We start from the raw sequence: 19,533 nt of genomic DNA, 5'->3' as shown, positions 1-19,533 counted from the left end.
ATATTGAAAACTGTCTTTACCTATGAAGAAGTTCCCACTGTGCAATTGCAGATTTAATGTGGTTTGATAATACTTAGAATTTTAGGCATGTTTGCTGCCTAGGAATTGGACATGTTGTGAACCAGTTCTACTTAACAGAGTCTAGCTCATTCTATGTTCAAAATAACCAGCCCACACATTATTTCACCAAAGTGGTAGCGGGGGGGGGGAGGAACAAAGTCTTGTCGTTCTGTTCACAGCCAAACCAGTCTTTCCTGGGACCTCAAAAGTGTAGAGCATTTTACACTTCTCAATCCTCCATCATCTTGTAATCTACTGCCTTTCAAAACTCAAATCTGGAATTTGTTGGGATGAATTTGGTTATAAACACTCTTTCTTAGATACCTTAAATAATCAGTAAAGAATGCTGTGCATAAAAGCAAAATGTTTGAGTATGATGTTGAATTTAACAAATTATAGTTTTCTTCTGTAAGTCAATATGGGTTTTGACCCAAACTTTTAATTCCTTCCTGACCATGGGGTGGTGCCAGAGGACTGGGATGACAGTTAATTAATCTCCATTTGATCAGGGACAGTCAGCATGGCTTTGCCTAACAAACATGATGCCTAACAAACTTGATAGAATTTTTTTGAGGAGATGATCAAGTACGTAGATGAGGGTAGTTCAATTGATGTGGTTTCTATGGATTTCAGCAAACCCTTTGACAAGATCCCACGGGAGACTGATAAAGAAGGTAAAAGGACATTGGATCCAGAGTAACTTGGCAAGATGGATCCAAAATGAGCTTAGTGGTAACAGAGGTGGTGATAGAAGGCTGTTTGTGTGACTTTTTAAAGTTCATTTGTGGGATGTGGGTGTCGCTGGCTGGCCAACATTGATTGCTCAAAGTTGCCCTTGAAAAGATGGTGGTGAGCTGCCTCCTTCAATTGCTGCAGTCCACCTGCTGTAGGTTGGCCCACAATGCCAGTCGGGGGAGGGAATTCCAGGATTTTTGACCCGGTGACAGTGAAGAAACAGTTACATATTTCCAGGTCAGGATGGTCAGTGGCTAGGAGAGGAACTTGAAGGTGGTGTTGTTCTCCTGTATCTGCTGCCTTTCTCTAGATGAAAATGGTTATGGGTTTGGAAGGTGCTGTCTGAGGATCTTTGGTGAATTTCTGCAGTGCATCTTGTAGATACTACACTGAGTGTCGGTGGTGAAGGGAATGGATACTGGTGGATGTAGTGCCAATCAAGTGGGCTGCTTTGTCCTGGGTGGTGTCAAACTTCTTGCACGTTGTTGGAGCTGCACTCATCTAGGCTGGAGGCCAATGTCCAGTGGCACGCCACAGAGATCAATGCTGGGTCCCTTATTGTTACTAATATACATATATAAACGATATAGATGAGAATGTTGATGGGGAGGGAATGAGAAGTAAGTTTGTAATGACACGAAGACTGGGTAGTTAGAAGTGAGGAAAGAGGTCTTTATTTTTCTACTTTATGCTAAGAAGGACTTTAATGTTGAATTTTTGACTTTATTTCCTTATTTTTCTACCTTGTATGTAAGATTTTGTACCTAGCTACCTTGGTACCTAAGACCGTAGAATTATACAGTGTGGAAGCAAGCCATTCAGCCCATCGAGTCTGCACCAACTCTCTAAAGAGCAACACAATCAGACCCACCCCACGACCCAATCCCTGTAACACTGCATCTCTCAGGCTAATCCACCTAACCTACACATCTCCTGACACTATGGGCAATTTAACAAAGCCAATCCACCTAACCTGCACATCTTTGGACAAAGATGGCACTGGGAATGGTGACCTTGTACACTTTTCACTGCACTCCGGTATCCCTGTACTTGAGTACATGTGACAATAAAATCTAAATTCTAATTCTAAAAATTCTTTCCGGTTCTCAGTTGCAGGAAGATATAGTCAGGTTAGTCAGATGGGCTGATGAGTGACAGATAAAATTTTAGATAAATCTGAGGTGCTGCATTTTGGAAAGACAAATCGGGGCAGGACTTATACACTTAATGATAAGATCCTGTGGAGTGTTGCTGAACAAAGGGACCTTGGAGTGAGGATCATAATTCCTTGAAAGTAGCGTCGCAGGTAGACAGGATAGTGAAGAAGGCGTTTGGTGTGCTTGCTTTTATTGGTCAGCACATTGAGTATAGGAGTTGGGAGGTCTTGTTGCGGCTGTGCTGGACATTGGTTAGGCCAGTTTTGGAATGCTGTATTCAATTCTGGTCTCCCTGCTATAGGAAGGATGTTGTGAAACTTGAAAAGGTTCAGAAAAGATTTACAAGGATGTTGCCAGGGTTGGAGGGTTTGAGCTATAGAAAGAGGCTGAATAGGCTGGGGCTATTTTCCCTGGAGCGTCGGAGGCTGAGGGGTGACCTAATAGAAGTTTATAAAATCATGAGGGTCTTGGATAGGATGAATAGCCAATATCTTTTCCCCAGGGTAGTGGAGTTCGAAACTAAAGGGCATAGGTTTAAGGTGAGAGGGGAAAGATTTAAAAAGGACCCAAGGGGCAACTTGTTCACACAGAGGGTGGTACATGTATGGAATAAACTGCCAGAGGAAGTGGTGAAGGCTTGTACCATTACAACTTCTGAAAGGCATTTGCATAGATACATGAATAAGAAAGGTTTAGACAGATATTGGCCAAATGCTGGCAAATGGGACTAGATTAATTTAGGATATCTGCTCGGCGTGGATGAGTTGGACCAAAGGGTCTGTTTCCATACTATACAGCTGTATGACTCTATAACTCTGAAAAGTGTGAGGTAATGCACTTTGAAAGAAGTAACAAATCAAGGGAGTACACAATACATTTCAGGACACTTAGGAAGCTCAGAGGAACAGAGGGATCTTGAGGTGCTTGTCCACTGATCCTTGAAGGCAGCAGGTGGTTAAGAATGCAGATGGTACACTTGCCTCTATCAGCCATGGCACAGATTATAAGAGTAGGGAGGTTATGTTGGAACTATACCAAAGTTTAATGAGGCCACAGCTGGATTATTGTGTGCAGTTTTAGTTGCCACACTAAGGAAGGATGTGATCGCACTACAGGGGTTGCAGAGGAGATTCACCGAGATTTTGCCTGGGTTTAACTAGGAAGAGAAGCCAGATAGGCTTGGGTTGTCTTCTTTAGAGCAGTGAAGGCTGAGGAGGTACCTGACAGAGGTGTTTAATATTATGAGAGGTGTGGACAGGGTGGATAGAAAGCAGCCATTTCCCTTAATTGAACGGTCAATAATGAGGGGGCAAAATTTTAAAATGGAAGGCAGGAGGTTTAGAGGGGATTTGAGGATTTTTTTTTCACCTAGAGAGTGGTGGGAATCTGGAATGCACTGCCTGGGAAGGCAGTAGAGGCGGAAAAACTCAACTTTAAAAAAGAACTTGGATGAGCACTTGAAATGTCATGACTTTGCCATAGCCTTGAAAGTCCTGGAAAGTGGGATTAGTGTAGATAGGTCACTGCAGACTTGACAGGCCAAAAGGCCTCTTCTGACCTGAATGACTATGACATCAAAATATATCTTTTCTTTAAACTTGGAGAAGGCAGCAGTTGTAATACAACAGAAACCAGAATGCCTTGGTTATGCCATCTAACACCCAGTTTGGTAGCACTCATCACAAGTTACTGGAGTGAAGCCAAATAACAGTATTCACAAATTTATATGCCTAGCACATATTTTAGAACAAGATAGTGGTATTTTAACAGTTTTATCTGGGAGAAATTGGTTCTGGCAAAGACTACAGCAAAGGGAAATAGTAAAAGGTATCAAGTTTACTTCTCATAAAGTCAATGCTAAATTATAAGACCACTCTCATTCAAGCCACACTCAACTATGGGATTTAGTAAACCCTGTATAGTCTAACACAGGGCTTTTCAAATTGAGGATCAAGACTTCAAGCTGAAATTTTGGGGTTGGGAGCTTTGAGGCAGCAATGACCACCAAGCAGAACTTTAACAGAGCTCTTACAATATTCCAGCCTTGAAATGGAGTCACAGTGGGAAAAAGGGCAAATGATGTCCTAAAACAAAATTCCTAAAATGTTTTTCAAGGCCAAGCAACAAGCTATTGAAATGGTTCAACAAAGCAATGTTTAATTTAACTGAATGTATTGCAGAGATGACTGTTTAACACTAGATGTCACTATTGTGTTTTGTACAATATGTCGCTTTAAAAGGTTACTGGTAAATGTCAGGGAATAGATACTTTCATTTTCATGTAAAATTAGACAAAATAAGTTAGACATGTGTAAAATACTTCTTTAATTTAAAAACAATTTTTGTGAAGTGTGGTATTTCTTTAATGATGTGTTTAAGTCTCTTGCCAAATTCAGTAGTTTTTGGACCTTTCGTCTCAGTGGGGTTTGCAGATAAATATTACTGAGATGTCAGTTTTCATTGGAAATCTGTGTCCTTAAATTTAGGTCACACATATGTATTTAAGGCAGAACTTTGCCCTGAGAAGGGAGAAGAATAATTGTTTGAATTATGGATTCCTTCACAGCAACACATAAGCCTATTCGGCTTAGAAGGAGCAAGACTCTGTCGTCCCTGTAAAACCTGCCCCCAATTATTAATTGCACATGCCAGCTGAATGCCATGTTTAAATAAAGATAAATTAGAGATGTTAACAACCTACTGATCTGAGTAATACACTGCCCATGCCATAATATGACTAGCTTGGGCAAGCTACTTTTATAGGCCTACAAAAAAAAGGTGGGAAAGGAGGGAGGCACCTCATTTGAGTGATATCCAACACATCTCAAGTGCACTCCCCTTTCCTAAATATCACCCGTTTCCTTCCATGCCACCTGCCTGACAGAACTCACACACCACCTCCCTCTTTCTGTGCCTCTAGCATCTCTCCCCATCATAAAATCACAGGACTTAGCTCTCATGACACTGTGATCTTCCTTTGGTCTCTTCTGGCAGTCACATTTCCAGCAGAACTCACTATTGAGATCTGGCATTGTAAAGAGTGATGGAGCTACCAGCCAATCGGCCAGCAGCTTCTGAAGCAGGGACTTCTTCCTGAGTGAGCAGTAGAAAATCCCATGACTGGTTATTCTAGCCTGCCCAACATTCGTTATAGTTATGAAATGGGCTTAGAAGGAGCAAGACTCTGTCGTCCCTGTAAAACCTGCCCCCAATTATTAGTTGCGTTACTGATGGAGCTAGGAACAAAAGACAAGATTCAAATTATGATGGCTTATATCAAGTGCTGATAAACAGTATCTCATTCTTACAAATAAAGAATTTGTATTTATGCTTGCCATCAAGAGATTTAAATACATACCTGGATTTACCTTCAAATAAGGCAGCATTGAAAAGAATGCTCCTGGCTTTATATAGACCTCAGAAATATACCAGTGTTTTACTGCTACATAAATACTTGTTCGAAGTGCAGTCACTGATATAACGTTGGAAAAACAGCAGCCAGTTGGCAAACGGAAATGTAATGTTAATGAACAATTCTGATTTTGGTTGAGGGGTAAATATTAGCCAGGACACCAATAATAATGCCGGGGAATCTTGAGTGTCCACCTGAGAAGGCATAGAGAGTGTGGTATTTCTTTAATGATGTGTTTAAGTCTCTTGCCAAATTCAGTAGTTTTTGGACCTTTCATCTCAGTGGGGTTTGCAGATAAATATTACTGAGATGTCAGTTTTCATTGGAAATCTGTGTCCTTAAATTTAGGTCACACATATGTATTTAAGGCAGAACTTTGCCCTGACAAGGGAGAAGAATAATTGTTTGAATTATTGATTCCTTCACAGCAACATATAAGCCTACTCAGCTGGTTTTCAATTCTCTATTGCACAAATATATATGTTTGCATTACTGAAGTGGATAGTAGTTTTATGTACGTAAAGTCTAATTAAAACCAGCACAGCTTATTCCAAGTTACCACCACTTAGAGTGAAGCTAGCTAAATAAATTGAACACAATGTTATGATTTTTCTATTGCTTTCCATCTGAGCGTTTAGGTTTTATTTCTTGAGCTGAGTTTCTGAAGAGACTGAATCATTAATTGTTTTACAAGTTTTTAACCTAGTGTATTACGGGAATGAGATGAGAGGTGGATGGGCAGGTGATGGTCCAGCCTGACCTATTTTGTGTTCCCCCCCTCGCCACACCACGACCACTACCATTGAAAACACACCCTTTGGGGAACATAAGATCCAGCCTTTGGTTATATTTACCACTTTCCACTTCTTTCCTTCTAGCTCCAGCACAGGCATCCTTGGCTGCTGTGGAGAGGACATGGGCGATGTAGGACTGGATGAGTGACTCTTTGATGGGGAAATGATCACTGCAGTCCGTGGACGAAGATTTGGATTCTTGTGGGTCTTCTGGTCATCAGGAACATGGCGGAGACCTAGAAAGGTAAAAAATTAGTACCACAGAAAACTGTTCAAATTTTTTTGATCTTTTAAATCAACAACTGAACTGAAATTGTTAAATATCAGACATTTATATTCATGTCACTAATTTAAGGAGCTCGTAGTTCAATATTAAAATACACTACCACAGAGTCCAGCAGGGACATCTGGGAGTATTCTAGAAAGATCTCAATAGTTTAAAAATCAGAACATAATACAGACAGACATTCTACCCACCTCACCAGTACAGAGTTTTGTAAGTGTTATTCAGTTAGTTCCACTTTCCTATTCCTTTTCCATACTCTTGCAGTGTTTTTTTACCATTCAAGTATTTATCCAATTTCCTTTTGAAATTTACTATTCAATCTGCTTCCACAGCCCTTTTAGCTTGTACTTTCCAGATCATAACACAATGTGAAAAGCTCCTCATCTCACAACCTGTTCATTTGACATTTATCTTGAAGCAATGTCTGCTCATTATCAACCCATATACTAATGGAATAGCATTTCCTACCTTTATTGACATCCCCTCATAAATATGAGCACCTCTACTTAACGTTCCCTTAATCGTCCCTGTACAAAGGAGACCAATCACATCTTCGCAAGTCTCCATATATTGTCCATTATTACTAGTATAATTCTGGTAAGTGCGATCATGAAATGAGTCAGTAAGAAAGGTACATGTATTAAAAAGTAAATGACATCAAACTAATAACTGAACATGCTTGAAACAAATATTAATTTAGTGCAATTAAACACAGCTAATTTATTGCTTGATATGGTCATCTGTTTATAATGACTACAAAGTCAAATCATTGCACATACAATTTTTATAAGTATGAGCCTTTTTTTTTGTCTTGACTTACTGATAGCATTCTTGCTTCTAAGTCAAAAGGTCGTGCATTAAAGTCCACTCAAGAGATTGAAGACTCAACTTAGACTGATGCTTCCTGTCATACTGAAGGAGTCCTGCACTATCTCAGAGTTGCTGCCATTTGGTTGACATATTAAACCGAGGCCCGGAATAGATATGGGCAGAATACCACCAAACCTTATCCATTCACCTCCACCACAGTCACAACTGCAGGCCTTTTGGTGGAGGGCCATGATGACAAGGGGCACCTCTGACCTCACTATTTACAGAAGGTCGTCAGGGGCACTTGTATCGCAAGGTATCCTCACTTTCAAGGTATCTTCTCTAAGAAGGGCAACAGGGATTATGCAGAAAATTATAGGCCAGTTAGCCCTACATCACTAGTAGGGAAATTATTGGAGAAGACTGTTAGGGACAGGATCTTTTCACATTTGGAAAAGAACGGACTTATTAGGGATTGTCAGTATGTCTTTGTGCAGGGGAGGTCTTGTCTCACAGATTTGAGTTTTTTGAGGAAGTGACAAAGATTATTGATTCAGTGGACGTTGTCTTTGTGAACTTTACTAATGCACTTGACATGGTCCGCTGGTCCAGAACATTAAGTCACATCGGATACACAGTGAGTTGTGAAGTTAGACACAAAATTGGCTTGGTCATAGTAAATGGAGTGTAATTGAGGAGGGTGGAGTCTGTTACCAGTTGTGTTCTGCAGGGATCAGTGCTTGGATCTCTGTTATTTGTAGTATTTATAAATGATTTGGTTGAAAATTTAAGTGGTCTGTCTCCACGGAGGCCAGTATCCTGTCACTAAGTCACCCTTTATTTACACGTGGGAAGTCCTTGACACTGATCCAGCTCTGTCAGAGCCAGCTCTCAGAGTGAACAGAACCTCGGATACTCCTGTTTTTATTTGTCAGCCAGGGCTCCTTGATTGCACCAGTTTAACCGCCCCAAGCAGGAACTTCTTTTGTATGATGTCCACCTGCCTGACCTCGTTACAATCACCATATCCTCCCCCCGCTGAGTCAAAGGACATCGACCTCCCTGCTAAAGAGTAGTGCCTCCAGATTTGGCACTCTACAGCCGCTGGAGGGCTTCCTACAACAATTAGCACAAGATCAGAAATCACATGACATTAGGTTATAGTCCAACAGGTTTATTTGAAAATAAAGGAACTTCGCTCCTTCTTCAGGTGTTAGTGAAAGATGTAGTATCTGACACAGAATTTATATGTAAAAGATCAAAGGGTCACACCACTGATGAGGACGTATTAAACTGACCTATGATGCTGTTAAATCTTTAATCAGTTAGAATGTTTTAATTGATTAATATGTATATGTAAATCCCAGAAATCCTTTCAAGTCACGGTCTTGAGAGAACTAAAGGTTTTATCAGTGTAAAGAAGAGGTGAGACAACAAGGAGAGACAACTGACACTGGTTTGACCGGAGGGTCACCACACCCCAGCCATGGGGAGAAGGCGAGTCCTTCATGGTAACCTCAGCCGGTGCAGGAATTGAACCCACACTGTTGGCATTGCAAATCAGATATCGTCTTTTCAGCATTGGTGTCTTAGGTTCCAGTACAAGACAAGCTGGCCCAAATCTTCTGATCTGGGTCAGAATCCCTATCTCCTACCTTCGCAAGAATTTTTGGGCCCTACTCTGGTTCAGAATCTATCTCAACAGATGTAGCCCACTAAATGATCCTGGGAGTACTGGGGTGAATTTATATAGAAGTCACGCCCCTTTTTAACATCAATTTCTGCCGTATTCCAGAAAGAAAAGAATTTAAATGCCCATAGCCACTTTGAAAGCTACTGAGAGAAGGTAAGTGTTAGGCAAGAGAGAGTGAAGGAAGGGTAATAGGGGGGTGGGCAATGAGATAGGATGGCAAGTAAGCAAATGGGGAATCGGGTAAGTGGTTGAGATGATACAGGTGGCAGTACATGAGTGAGAGGTTAGGATGGGTCAGATTTTTGGGGGAGTGGTTGGGCATTCGGTACTGATAGGATGCTTGGTGAGTTGGACATGCAGAAGGTGTTAGTTGTAAAGCCAAAGGAGGTGGAGAGCATCTGGAGGGTGCTCCAGGAAAGCAGAAGGGATGGGTGTTTGGGATCAATGTGTTTTTTTTTGCAGTGGAGTCAGTATGAGTGGAGTCAATTTTACAGTTAGCCAGAACTTGGAGTAGGTTTTAATTCCTTTAACATTTACTAGGTAAAACGGGGAGGCAATGGCCAAGTGGTAGTATTGCTAGGCTATTAATCTAAAACTCAGCTAATGTTCTGAAGACCCGGGTTTGAATCCCACCATGGCACTTGGTGGATTTTGAATTCAATAAAACATACTTGAAATTAAGAATCTCCTGATGATGATTATGAAACCATTGTCAAATGTCAGACAACCCACCTGGTTCACTAATGTTCTTCAGGGAAGGAAATCTGTTATCCTCACCTGGTGACTTGAGGATATGTCCTGTCCCACAGCAGAGGTGGCTGTACAGTGGTATACGGCCAGGAGGGAGTTGCCCTAGGAATCCTCAACATTGACTCCGGACCCTGTGAAGTCTCATGGCTTCAAGTTAAACATAGACAAGGAAACCTCATGATTACCAAGTACCGTCCTCCCTCAGCTGATGAATCAGTACTCCTCCATGTTGAATAACACTTGCAGAAAGCACTAAGGGTGGCAAGGGCGCAAACTGTATGCAGGGTGGGGAATTTCAATGTCCACAAATAAGAGTGGCTTGACAGCAGCGCTACTGATTTGGCTGGCCGGGTCCTAAAGGACATAACTCCAGATTGGCTCTCCGTCAGGTAGTGGGGGAAGCAACATGAGGGAAAACATACTTGACTCATCCTTCCCAATCTGTCAGCTGCAAATGCATCTGTCCACAACAGTATCAGTAACATTGACCACCACACAGTTCTTGTGGAGAGAATGTCCCGCCTTTACATTGAGAATAACCTCCATCATGTTGTGTGGCACTATCGCTAAATAGGACAGACTTTGAACAGATCCAGCAACTCAAGGTTGGGCATTCATACAGCGCCGTGGGCCGTCAACAATAGCAGAATTGTACTCCAGCACAATCTGCAACCTCATGGGACAGCAGATCCCCTACTCAACCATTATCATCAAACCAGGAGGTCAACTCTGGTTCAGTACAGAATGCAGGACAGCATGCCAGGAGCAGCACCAGGCATACCTAAAAATGAGGTTTCAACCTGGTGAAGTTACAAAACAGGACTACTTGTGTGCCAAACAGCATAAGCAAGTGATGGACATAACTAAGTGATCCCACTACCAATAAATCAGATCTCGACTCTGCAGTCCTTCCATATCCAGTCACAAATGGGGGGACAATTAAACAACTCACTGGAGGAGGAGACTCCACAAATATCCCTATTCTCAATGATGGACGAACCCAACGGATCAGTGCAAACGATAAGGCTGAAGCATTCGCAGCAATTGTCAACCAGAGTGCCAAATGGATGATCCATCTTGGCCTCCTCCAGTGGTCCCAGCATTACAGATACCAGTCTTCAGCCCATTCGATTCACTCCATGTGATATCACAAAATGGTTGGAAGCACTGGATACTGCAAAGACAATGGACCCTTTCAACAAATCGGCAATAGTACTGAAGGCTTAGGCTCCGAAAGTTGCCGCTCCTCTAGCCAAGCTCTTCCAGTACAGTTACAGTCCTGGCATTTGCCCAACAATGTGGAAAACTGCATAAAAAACAGGATAAATCTAACCTGGCCAATTACCAGCCTATCAGTCTACCCTTGATCATTAGTAAAATGTTGAAAGCATCAATAGTGCTAGCAAGCAGCACCTGCTTGGCAATAACTTGCACAGTGACACCCAGTTTGGGTTCTGTCAGAACCACTCAGCTCCTGACCTCATTACAGCCTTAGCTCAAACATGGACAAAAACACTGAATTCCAGAGGTGAGGGGTGAGTGACAGCCTTGACAATCAAGGCCTCATTCGACTGAAAGTGGCATCAACGAGCCCCACCAAACCTGGAATCAATGGATATCAGGGGCAAACTCTCCGCTGGTTGGTGTCATACCTGGCACATAGATGATTGTGGTTGCTGGAGGTCGGTTGTCTCAGCTGCAGGCCATCCAGCAGGAGATTCCCAGGGTAGTGTCCTAGGCCCAAACATCTTCAGCTGCTTCACTAATGACCTGTCCTCCATCATACGGTCAGAAGTAGGGATATTTATCGATGATTGCACCATGTTCAGCACCATTTGTAATTCCTCAGTTACTAAAGCAGTCCACGTTCAAATGCAACAAGATCTGGACAATATCCAGGCATAGGCTGATAAGTCACAAGTTAAGATTCATGCCACCCAAATGCCAGGCAATGACCATCACCAATAAGAGACAAACTAACTACTGCCCCTTGACATTCAGTGGTGCTACCAAAGCCTGTCCACCATCTACTAGACACAAATCAGGAGAGTAATCGAATACTCCTGACTTACTTGGGTGTATGCAGCTCCAACAACACTCAAGAAGCATGACGTCATCCAGGACAAAGCAGCCCTCTTCATTGGCACCACTGGAGAGGTCCCATTTGATATTTTTAAAGTATATCGAGGTCAAGCCTCCTAAATTGTGCTGGTTAGGTCAGGCTTTGAGTTGCATAACCACAGATTTGAAATCTTCCACAGACCAGCATAAGCTAATGTAATTTTTTTTCATTAAAGGGTGCTTCTTCACATATTCAGAGCAAAGCAGGCTGCAGTTCCATTAATAAAGCTGAATATGGGTTTATGAACAAAAATTAGCACTTTAGCAGAGGTGTCTACGCCTCCACCTGTGAGTAACCTAACTTAAAATGTAGTATCTTTAAAAATGTTAGACTGAACCATTTCATAATTCACTGGTACACACTAGCCATCACCAAGGCACAGATCCAGAGTATGTTGGAGTATTCTCCACCTGCCTGGATACATACAATTCCAACAACACTTAAGGAATTCAATACTACATAGGACAAGGCTGTCTCCTTGACTGGCACCCTATTCACCACTGACTCACAATGGCAGCAGTGAGTACTGTATATAGGATGCATTGCACCAACTCATCAAGGCTCCTTTCACAGCACATGCCGAATCGTGATACTGGCAGCAGATGCATAGGAACACATGCACCATTCTGATTTGTAAATATGTCACAATTTCTTCACTGTGGCTAGGTCAAAACCCTCCAAACTGTACTCTGGATGTAACTACCTGCATTATCTGTAGCAATTCATGAAGGCAGCTCACCACTACATTCTCGAAGGCAATGAGGGTTGGATAACAAATGCTTGCCATGCCAGCAAGTCCAATTTGCAAATAAAAAAAAAAGTTTTCTTAATAAATATATTTTGATATGAAACATTTTTAAAAACTTGTCTACGCATGCATCTTAAAGTAAAGTACAATTTGGACAGCCTTTTTGAACTAGGATAATTTGTGAAATCTTGTGATTGTGACCCAAGAGCATGGTCAATTTTGTCTGGCGGATCTAATTCTGCTGAATTGAATCTTGCAATATCACAAAAGAGCAAGTGTGCCTAAATTGTCCAAGTTTTTGTGCTGGTGCAGCTGATTGTGCTGATGTAAATAAGGGAAACTCAACTTTATATATAAAAAGATTCAAAACAATGTCAGATGGGGTGGCTTGTAATGTATTCATAGCTATCTGCAAACAACCATTTAGATCAACCATTTAGAATAATGTAGTTACAAATTTCCCTTTTTAAACCAGAAAGTACTGAAATATTTATTTGAAAATATGCAGCGGTCAAATTAGCATATTGCTGAAACAAAGAGAATGTTTTTCTCTGCTCCCCATTATCATGTACTGATAAGGATAAGTAGTCACACTGATATTCTTACCTTTAGTAATCCCTTCTCCTTGGTTAAGTTGTGCAAAGAGCTGGGAACGTGCCACAGACGCCTCATCCTTGGATGTTTCTGGCAATAAGATTGGAGGGGGCCCAGGAGGAGGAGGAGGGGGAGGTGGGGGACAATTGCCACAAGAAAGTGGGGACTTTGCATGGCCCTGAAAAACAGAAAAGTCAAACTTTAGCTGCTATTGAGGCAGTGCTTACCGTTGCACTGGACACACAGCTGTTCTTTCACCATAAAATGAATGCATTACATTGTAATTTAATCTGCAGTTCAGAAACCTTCTGCAAAAGATTGTATTCACCCCATGCCACTAATGAAAATTAAATTTAGACAGTAAATTTGCTCAAATCCAGGAATGCATAGTCAATACCAAATTAGTAATATGCATTTGTAATTGCTTAACAGTCATAGAGATGTGCAGCATGGAAACAGACCCTTCGGCCTAACCCATCCATGCTGACCAAATATCCTAAATTAATCTAGTCCCATTTGCCAGAATTTGGCCCATGTCCCACTAAACCCTTTCTATTCATATACCCATCCAGATGCCTTTTAAGTATTGCAATTGTACCGCCTCCATCACTTCCTCTGGCAGCTCATTCCATACACATAACCCCCCTCTGTGTGGAAAAGTTGCCCCTTAGGTCCCTTTTAAATGTTTCCCCTTTCATCTTAAACCTATGGCCTTTAGTTTTGGACTCCCCTACCCTGGGGAAAAGATATTGGCTATTCACCCTATCCATGCCCCTCATGATTTTATAAACTATAAGGTCACCCTACAGGAAAAGTAGCCCCAGCCTATTCAGTCTCTCCCTGCAGCTCAAACCCTTCAACCCTGGCAACATCCTCGTAAATCTTTTCTGAACTCTTTCAAGTTTCACAACATCTTTTTTATAGCTAGGAGACCAAAATTGAATATAGTGTTCCAAAAGTGGCCTAATCAGTGTCCTGTATAGCTGCTCTTGTAACTCTTCCTTCTGTTTGGAAATTCTCACTCACAACCCAGTTTTTTGTGTATCTAATCATTTATTGTTAGTAGAGAGCTTGGGGTGTTTGCAGATCAATAACTGAAATGTGCCAAATGGATAGTCCATTATTATAGGGTAGGCCGTGTTAGGTTTCTTAATTTTTGAGCCCACTTTCCGTGTTTTCTCCTCCCTAATTTCCCTAATCTTCTGTTTACAAATGTCCAGTAACAGAACCTTATCATCAGCGTGCAGGTTGAATCTCAACTCCCTTCAACATAGAATTAGAGTCATAGAGATATACACTATGGAGACAGAACCTTTGGTCTAACTCGTCCATGCCAACCAGATATCCTATATAAATCTAGTCCTATTTGCCAGCATTTGGCCCATATCTCTCTAAACCCTTCCTATTCATATATCCATCCAGATGCCTTTTAAATTTTGTAATTCTTCCAGCCTCCACCACTTCCTCTTGCAGCTCATTCGATTCACGCATGAAAAAGTTGCCCCTTAAGTCACTTTTATATCTTTTCCCTCTCACCTTAAATCTATGCCCTTTAGTTTGGACTCCCCCATCACAGGGAAAAGACCTTGCCCATTTATCCTATTTATGACCCTCATGATTTTATAAACCTCTATAAGGTCACTCCTCAGCCTCCGATGCTCCAGGGAAAATAGCCCCAGCTTATTCAGCCTCTCCCTATAGCTTAAACCCTCCAACCATGGCAACATCCTTGTAAATCTTTTCTGAACCCTTTCTAGTTTCACAACATTCTTCCCTATAGGAAGGAACCAGAAGTGCATGCAATACTCCAAAAGTGCCCTAACCAATGTCCTACACAGCTGCAACATGACCTCCCAACTCCAATACTGAATTCACTGACCAATAAAGGCAAGCATACCAAATGCCTTCTTCACCATCTTATCTACCTGCGACTCTACTTTCAAGGAACTGTGAACCTGTACTCCAAGGTCTATTTGTTCAGCAATGCTCCCAGGACCTTCCCATTAAATACATAAGTCCTGCCCTGGTTTGCCTTTCCTCACATCTATCTAAATTAAACTCCATCTGGCACTCCTCGGCATATGTCCTACGTTCACATCCAAATCATTTATATAAATAATGAAAAGCAGTGGACCCAGCACCTATCCTTGTGGCATACTGCTGGTCACAGGCCTCCAGTCTGAAAAACAATCCTCCACCACCACCCTCTGTCTTCTACCTTTGAGCCAGTTTTGTATCCAAATGTCTAGTTCTTCCTGTAATCCACGTGATCTAACCTTGCTAACCAGTCTACCATGAGGAACTTTGTCAAATGCCTTACTTAAGTCCAGACAGATCACATCCATCACTCTGCCAAAATCAATCCTCTTCGTTACTTCTTCAAAAAACTCAAGTTAGTGAGAGACGATTTCCCACGCACAAAGCCATGTTGACTATCGCAAATCAGTCCCCGCCTTTCCAAATACATGTAAATCCTGTCCCTCAGGATTCCCTCCAACAATCTGCCCACCACAAATGTCAGGCTCATCAGTCTATAGTCCCATGGCATTTCCTTACCACCTGTCTTATATACTGGCACAATGTTAGCCAACTTCCGGTTTTCCAGCTGCTCACCTGTGGTTATCGATGACACAAATATCTCAGCAAGGAGCCTTGCAATGTCTTCCCTCACTTCCCACAGAGTACACCTCTAGGGTACACCTGATCAGGTCCCAGGGATTTATCCACCTTTAAGCGTTTCAACATGTTCAGCATCTCATCCTTTGTAATATGGACATTTTTCAAGATATCGCTATTTATTTTCCCACATTTTCTATTTTCCATATCATTCTCCACAGTAAACACTGATGCAAACATAGTTCCACTTTGTATCTTACTATCTGACACATTCTGCAGAGAAGACACCAAACAGAAACTGCTCTGACCACCATTGCCACATAAAGATCGTGCTTACACCTCTGAGTCAGAAAGTCACTGGTTCAAGTCTTATCAAGAGATGAAAGTACAAAATCTAAGCTGATGCTTGCATGCAATACCGAGGGAACGTTGCATTATCTAGAGTGTCATGTTTGACTGAGACGTAATACTGATGTTAAGTCCATGCTCTTAGATGGGTGTAAAAAGACACGTAAATGCTATTTTGAAAAAAAGTAGAAGAGTTCTCCAGGTGTCCTGACCTGTACTTCACTGGCTGTAAAATACTTTAGGACCTTCTAGCTGTTATGAAAGGTGCTATATAAATGCAAGTTTTTTCTTCAAAGCCCTGCTCCATACGTCTGTCAATTAAGGTTTTTGAATAATATCCTCCAGCTGCTACTCCAGGCTGCAGTCAATTCACATGTTTAAGCAGGCTTTGAGGTAGTATCTGGGGAGGTAACCGTCATTCTAATTTATTAGACAGATTTTTGAACCATGTGGCAACAAAGGATCATTGAAGGAGGCAGCAAAAAATTGCAGTTGAGGCCAATGTCAGATCAGCCATGATACAGAAATGTCCAGGCGCCAAGTTACTCATTTATGCTACTATTTCTTATAGGCAGTCAAGCTAGCAGCAACATCTACAGTACTGTAAAGGCAAGGGCCATTAACTAGTCTTTTACGTCTGACCCTCATTAATTTAAAATTAAACATACTGCATGGATTTGATACCAGTGATAACCTCACACTCTTTTTGTGGAAACAATTTACCAAATAGCATGTGCACTTGGCAAAGAGCTTTTTTTTGCTAATGAGTAGAAATGAACTTTCTAATAGAAACAGCAGACCCTTCAAAATAGAGGTTCCAGCATGAGCAAATGGGACAGAGTAAGCATCCTTTGATTATAACCAAAGGATAAAAGGAAATCAAATAACAAGGTATTAAATTAGAGACAAAGTTGCTGGATAAGCTCAGCAGGTCTGGCAGCATCTGTGAAGGAAAGAACAGAGTTAATGTTTCGGGCCTGGTGACCCTTCCTCAGTCACCAGAACCGAAACGTTAACTCTGTTTTTTCCTTCACGGATGCCACCAGACCCGCTGAGCTTATCCAGCAACTTTGTTTTTGTTCCTGATTTACAGCATCCGCAGTTCTTTCGGTTTTTATTAAATTAGAGAACTAATTGTCAGTGAATGTAAATTCACTCAAGGGACCTAGGCACTGCTAACTGGCCAGCATTTACTGGCCATCCCCTGTTGCCCATGAGATGGTGGTGGTGAGCTGTTTTCTTGAACTGCAGCAGTCCATCTGCTGAAGGTAGACACATAATGCTGTTAGGAAGGAATTCCAGCATTTGTCTCAACAACACTGAAGGAATGGCAATCTATTTTCAAGTCATGATGGCGAGTGGCTTGGAAGCGGACTTGCAGGTGGTGATGTTCCCATGTGTTTGCTGCTCTTGTCCTTCGAGATGGAAGTGGTTGTGGGTTTGGAAGGTGTCACCTAATGTCTTTGGTGAATTTCTGCATTGCATCTTGTAGATACTACACACTGCTACTACTGAGCATCGGTGACGGAGAGAGTGGATATTTGTGGATGCCAATCAAGTGGACTGCTTTGTTCTGGATGGTGTCAAGCTTTTTGAGTGTTGTTGGAGCTGCACTCATCTAGGCAAATGGGGAGAATTCCATCAAACTCTTCAATTGAACCTCATAGATGGTGGACAGGCTTCAGGGATCTGGAGGTGAACTACTCGCTGCCGTATTGCAGGACTGAACCACTCCATGTCCAAATGCAGCAAGACCTGGAAAATATCCAGGCTTGGGTTGACAAGTGGCAAATAACATTTGTGTTACTCAAATGCCAGACCATCTCCTGTAAGAGACAACTTAACCAAATACCAAGAGGATGGTAGATATATGGAACGTGTTGCCTAAGAGGCAGATTCTCCTGCAACGTTTAAAAGGACTCTGGATGAGCACTTAAAATGCCAGGACACAGCAGACTATGGTCCAGGTGCAGGTAAATAAGATTAGTATAGTTTGCTGGCTGTCATAGCCTGTTTCTATGCTTCATGACTCTATGACTCTAGTCTTTGAGGAGCTGCCAACAGTACTAAACATTGTGCAATCATCAGCAAACATCCCCACTTCTGACCTTATGAAGGAGCAAGGAGCATTGATGAAGCAGCCAAAGGTCACTACCCTGAGGAACTCCTAGAAAGATATCCTGGAGCTGAGATGACTGGCCTCGAACAACCACAACCATCTTCCTATGTGCCAGGTATGACTCCAACCAGCAGAGAGTTTTCCTCCAATTCCTAGTTTTGGTAGGGCTCCTTGATGGCACACACAGTCAACTGGAGCCTTGATGTCAAGTGCTGTCATTCTCACTTCATCTCTGGAATTCAGCTCTTTTATCCATGTTTGAATCAAGACTATAATGAGGTGAGGAGCTGGCAGAACCCAAACTGGGAGTCACTGAACAGGTTATTGTTGAGCAGGTGCTGTTGATAGTACAGTTGATGTCACCTTCCATCACGTTACTGATGACCAAGAGTAGACTGGTGGGGTGGTAACTGACCAGTTGGATTTGTCCTGCATTGTGTGTGCAGGACATACCTGGACAATTTTCCACATTGTTGGGTAGATGCCAGGCTTGTAGCTCTACTGAAATACCTCAGCTAGGGGTGCAACATGTTCTGGAGCACAAGTCTTCAGTTCTATTGCCAAAATACTGCCTTTTCAGTATCCAATGTCTACAACCATTTCTGGAAATCACATCAAATGAATTTAACTGGTTGAAGACGGGCATCTGTGATGTTCAAAACCTCTGAAGGAGGCTGTGATACACTGATGTGCTGCCCCCCCAGCCCCATTATGGAGAATGGGGATAGTTATGGAGTCTCCTCCTTTGATAAGTTGTTTAATTATCCACCACCACTCTCCATGGGATGTGGTAGGATTGCAAAGCTGATCTGATCCATTAGCTATGGGATTACTTAGCTCAGTCTATCACTTGCTACAGTATGCTGTTAGACACGCAAGTAGTCCCATTTTGTACATTTATAAGGTTGACACCTCATTTTTAGATATGCTTGGTGCTGCTCCTGACATGCCCTCCTGCACCCTTCACTGAACCACCAGGTTTGATTCCTGGGCCTGATTTGGTGGGGAGGACATAAGCTATGTATCACTGCTAAGGCCAGCATATTACTAGCCTTAAGAAGATGGTGGTAGCCTTCTTGAACCATTGCAGTCACATAATACAGGTACAATCACAGGATCATGAACCAAGGATGAGGGAATGGCAAAATATGTCCAATCTGGATTGGTTTGCAACTTGGAGGGAAATGTGGAAGTTGATACTATTTCAATATATCTCCTGCCATTGTCCTTCCAGGCAGTGAAGGTCACAGGTTTAACAGGCACTGTCAAGAATTCTTGGCAAGTTGCTG

At 42.1% G+C, this 19,533-nt stretch overlaps 1 protein-coding gene and 1 long non-coding RNA gene across 7 annotated transcripts in view; one reads left to right on the top strand and one right to left on the bottom strand.

Annotated features, from left to right (window-relative positions):
• The window catches only part of cap2 (cyclase associated actin cytoskeleton regulatory protein 2), a 207,300-nt gene that overhangs the window by 14,608 nt on the left and 173,159 nt on the right, over nt 1-19,533 (bottom strand). For all 3 annotated transcript variants that reach the window (XM_048611444.1, XM_048611449.1, XM_048611454.1), the window contains 2 exons: nt 13,174-13,339; nt 6,219-6,394 (listed from right to left, as the gene is read on the bottom strand). In XM_048611444.1, coding sequence (XP_048467401.1) covers nt 6,219-6,394; nt 13,174-13,339 — 342 coding nt within the window. The remainder of the gene's footprint in view (nt 1-6,218; nt 6,395-13,173; nt 13,340-19,533) is intronic.
• Nucleotides 1-19,533, top strand: part of LOC125485946 — a 71,780-nt gene that overhangs the window by 26,089 nt on the left and 26,158 nt on the right. For all 4 annotated transcript variants that reach the window (XR_007264660.1, XR_007264662.1, XR_007264659.1 and 1 more), the window contains one exon: nt 6,243-6,402. This is a non-coding gene — a long non-coding RNA (uncharacterized LOC125485946). The remainder of the gene's footprint in view (nt 1-6,242; nt 6,403-19,533) is intronic.

The sequence above is a fragment of the Rhincodon typus genome, chromosome 2 (assembly GCF_021869965.1).
Source record: "Rhincodon typus isolate 14 chromosome 2, sRhiTyp1.1, whole genome shotgun sequence".
NCBI classification, from domain to species: domain Eukaryota; kingdom Metazoa; phylum Chordata; class Chondrichthyes; order Orectolobiformes; family Rhincodontidae; genus Rhincodon; species Rhincodon typus.
This window is presented reverse-complemented; position numbering and strand designations above follow the sequence as displayed.